The sequence below is a fragment of the Protopterus annectens genome, chromosome 7.part0 (genome assembly GCF_019279795.1).
Source record: "Protopterus annectens isolate FY-2018-M chromosome 7.part0, PAN1.0, whole genome shotgun sequence".
Classification (NCBI taxonomy): Eukaryota; Metazoa; Chordata; order Ceratodontiformes; family Protopteridae; genus Protopterus; species Protopterus annectens.
The window spans coordinates 407,246,030-407,248,417 of record NC_056739.1 but is presented as its reverse complement, the minus strand read 5'-3'; the positions used below and the strand labels follow the sequence as shown (position 1 = coordinate 407,248,417).

At 37.0% G+C, this 2,388-nt stretch overlaps 1 protein-coding gene across 1 annotated transcript in view; it reads left to right on the top strand.

The window, feature by feature from the left end:
• TM4SF5 (transmembrane 4 L six family member 5) overlaps positions 1 to 2,144 on the top strand; it is a 268,619-nt gene extending 266,475 nt beyond the window's left edge. Inside the window, exon 5 of the mRNA XM_044076995.1 lies at positions 1,941 to 2,144. Coding sequence (XP_043932930.1) covers positions 1,941 to 1,955 — 15 coding nt within the window. The 3' untranslated portion in view covers positions 1,956 to 2,144. The remainder of the gene's footprint in view (positions 1 to 1,940) is intronic.
• Positions 2,145 to 2,388: the final 244 nt, after the last annotated feature.

Below are 2,388 nucleotides of genomic sequence, written 5' to 3'. Positions count from 1 at the left end.
TATATATATCTATATATATATATATATATATAAATATATATATATATATATATATATATATATATATATATATATATATATATATATGGGTCCCTTACAGAAGAACGACAGCTGAGAAGACCGAAACCCACATAACCGACACCACATGGTCGACAATCAAAATGCCAACAATGGGGGAAACGGTATGTCTCCGTAGTGCAGAATGGAAAGATTTCTATTCCTGCACTGTAGTGTGATCTCGGAGTTGGTATATTAAAGTTATGGTGGGTGTGGGGGGAGCAGGGGGTGTAGCTCCCCTGCTAACATAAAAAAGGAAATTTTATTTTCCTTTTTTTGTGCAGTAATTACGTTGTCGGTGTTTCAATTGTCAACCATGTGGTGTCAGCTATGTGGGTGTCGGTGTTTTGCGCTGTTGTTCTTGTGTAGCTGATATATATATATATATATATATATATATATATATATATATATATATATATATATATATATAAATATATATGGATCTAGGACACATGCTCGACTACCATATGTCTGAATCACAAAACATTGAAGACACATACACGAAAGCGCTTAACATTGAAAAGCACTTCCATGTATGTGTACTTCACCCGCTGTACCCCCATACGCCCCCTACTTTAATATTCTCAGTCCAAGATTGCACTACAGTGGGGAAAAGGGAATTTTCCCTTAACCGCACTGTACTCTGACAGGCACACATACACGGAAGTGCTTGTCGATGTTAAGCGCTTTCGCGTATGTGTGTTTGGTGTTTTGTGATTCAGACATGTGATGCCATAGTCCAGACACAAGATAAGCCTATTCTCAGTTTAGTACTCTCTGTCATGTTGGTTTCAGGCATGTCAGAGTACAGAGAACAGGATCAAGCTCTTTAGTGATAACATGTAGCTGCAACAGTTGGGGATAGGGTAAGAGACAAGGCAAAGATTTAGAAAGCCTGAATAAGTGAGCAGATAGGTGCCAGATGAGGTTCACTGCACACTAATGTAAAGTACTATACATGGCTCACAGTAATGTTGGAGTAAAGTATCAGCTGAAAGAATAATCTGTGTGCAAAAAAAAAAATTAAGGGTTTTAATCATATCAAAGTTCGTCTACCAGAAGTAGAGGTAGGAGGCAGTGAACAGAATGCTGCGACCTTTCCATAGAAGGACTGACTCTGGCAGCAAAATATGTAATACTTGCATATAACAAAACCTTGGTCAGACTATAACTTGAGGCCTTTGTGCAGTTCTGGAGGTCACAAATGCAAAGGAATCATTTGGAAATGAAAGTAAGGGGAAAGTCCAGAAAAGAAAGATCTGTGGGATGGAAGGGAATGGAAGACTAGAAGCAACAGAAGTCAGAATTTGCATAAAAGTAGAAGACACAGGGGAGGTGGATATGCTACTACTCCACTACATTATGTCAAAAAGATATGGAACATTCATCCTAAAGTGGAAGGACAAAGGGGAAATGAAAGAACATATGCATCAGATTGTAGGGCACTAACTTATCCTGAGATCATTGAATGCTCTTCTTCATAGGCAAGGCTGAGACCTGTAGACTTGACTGCTGGAATGGGAGGAAGAAAGGGAATCCACAGAGAAAGTCAAAAGGGATGTAACAAATGGATAAAGAATAAGAAAGGATAGAGGGAGGTAGAATAAAAGTGCATTAAAAGGGCAACCTTGACTCCCTTACTGCCTCTTTCTGCCATCATGCAAATTTGATAAAATGCAGATACTAACTGGAAAAAATATAGGATACATTGCTGGTTATAATAATAATCATATGGATGACAGTTTGTATGTTATTTAATGAAGAGAAGATTAAATATTAAATCATCCTCCGTGCTTGCTGATAATTTTCTTTACACTTCAGCTGTACAGCCATTTAGCATGCTGTCATTATTAATGTTTTATCCCCTTCTGTTTCTACAGGATGAAGGTCTGTAAACAGTACTCTGATATACTCTACTACAATGAAGTAAAAACTTTAAGGACCATCATCACCTTTTTGGAGCCATCAAGTCATCCACGTGCTACATTTTGGTTTTCTTCAAATTGCTTTCTTAATGTGCAGTACTTACATAAAATAATTCCTTGGTGTGCTAAAGTGGAATGCAATAAATACTGCATATTTTATTTCTATGGGGAAATCAATGCCTTTTATAATCTAACATATAATGCAACAGTATGCCTCCACTCAAATAACCTAATTGCCATCACACAAAGCCACCCTAAATGAGAATCTATTGTATGATTAAGGACTCTAAGTCTGATTTCACAGCTGTGATCATTGATTACAGAGAGAGATAAATCTGAAATTGCTGCATATTGGAGGATTCCATCTTCTCTAAGGTACATTTATCTTGGAGTTAAACAATAT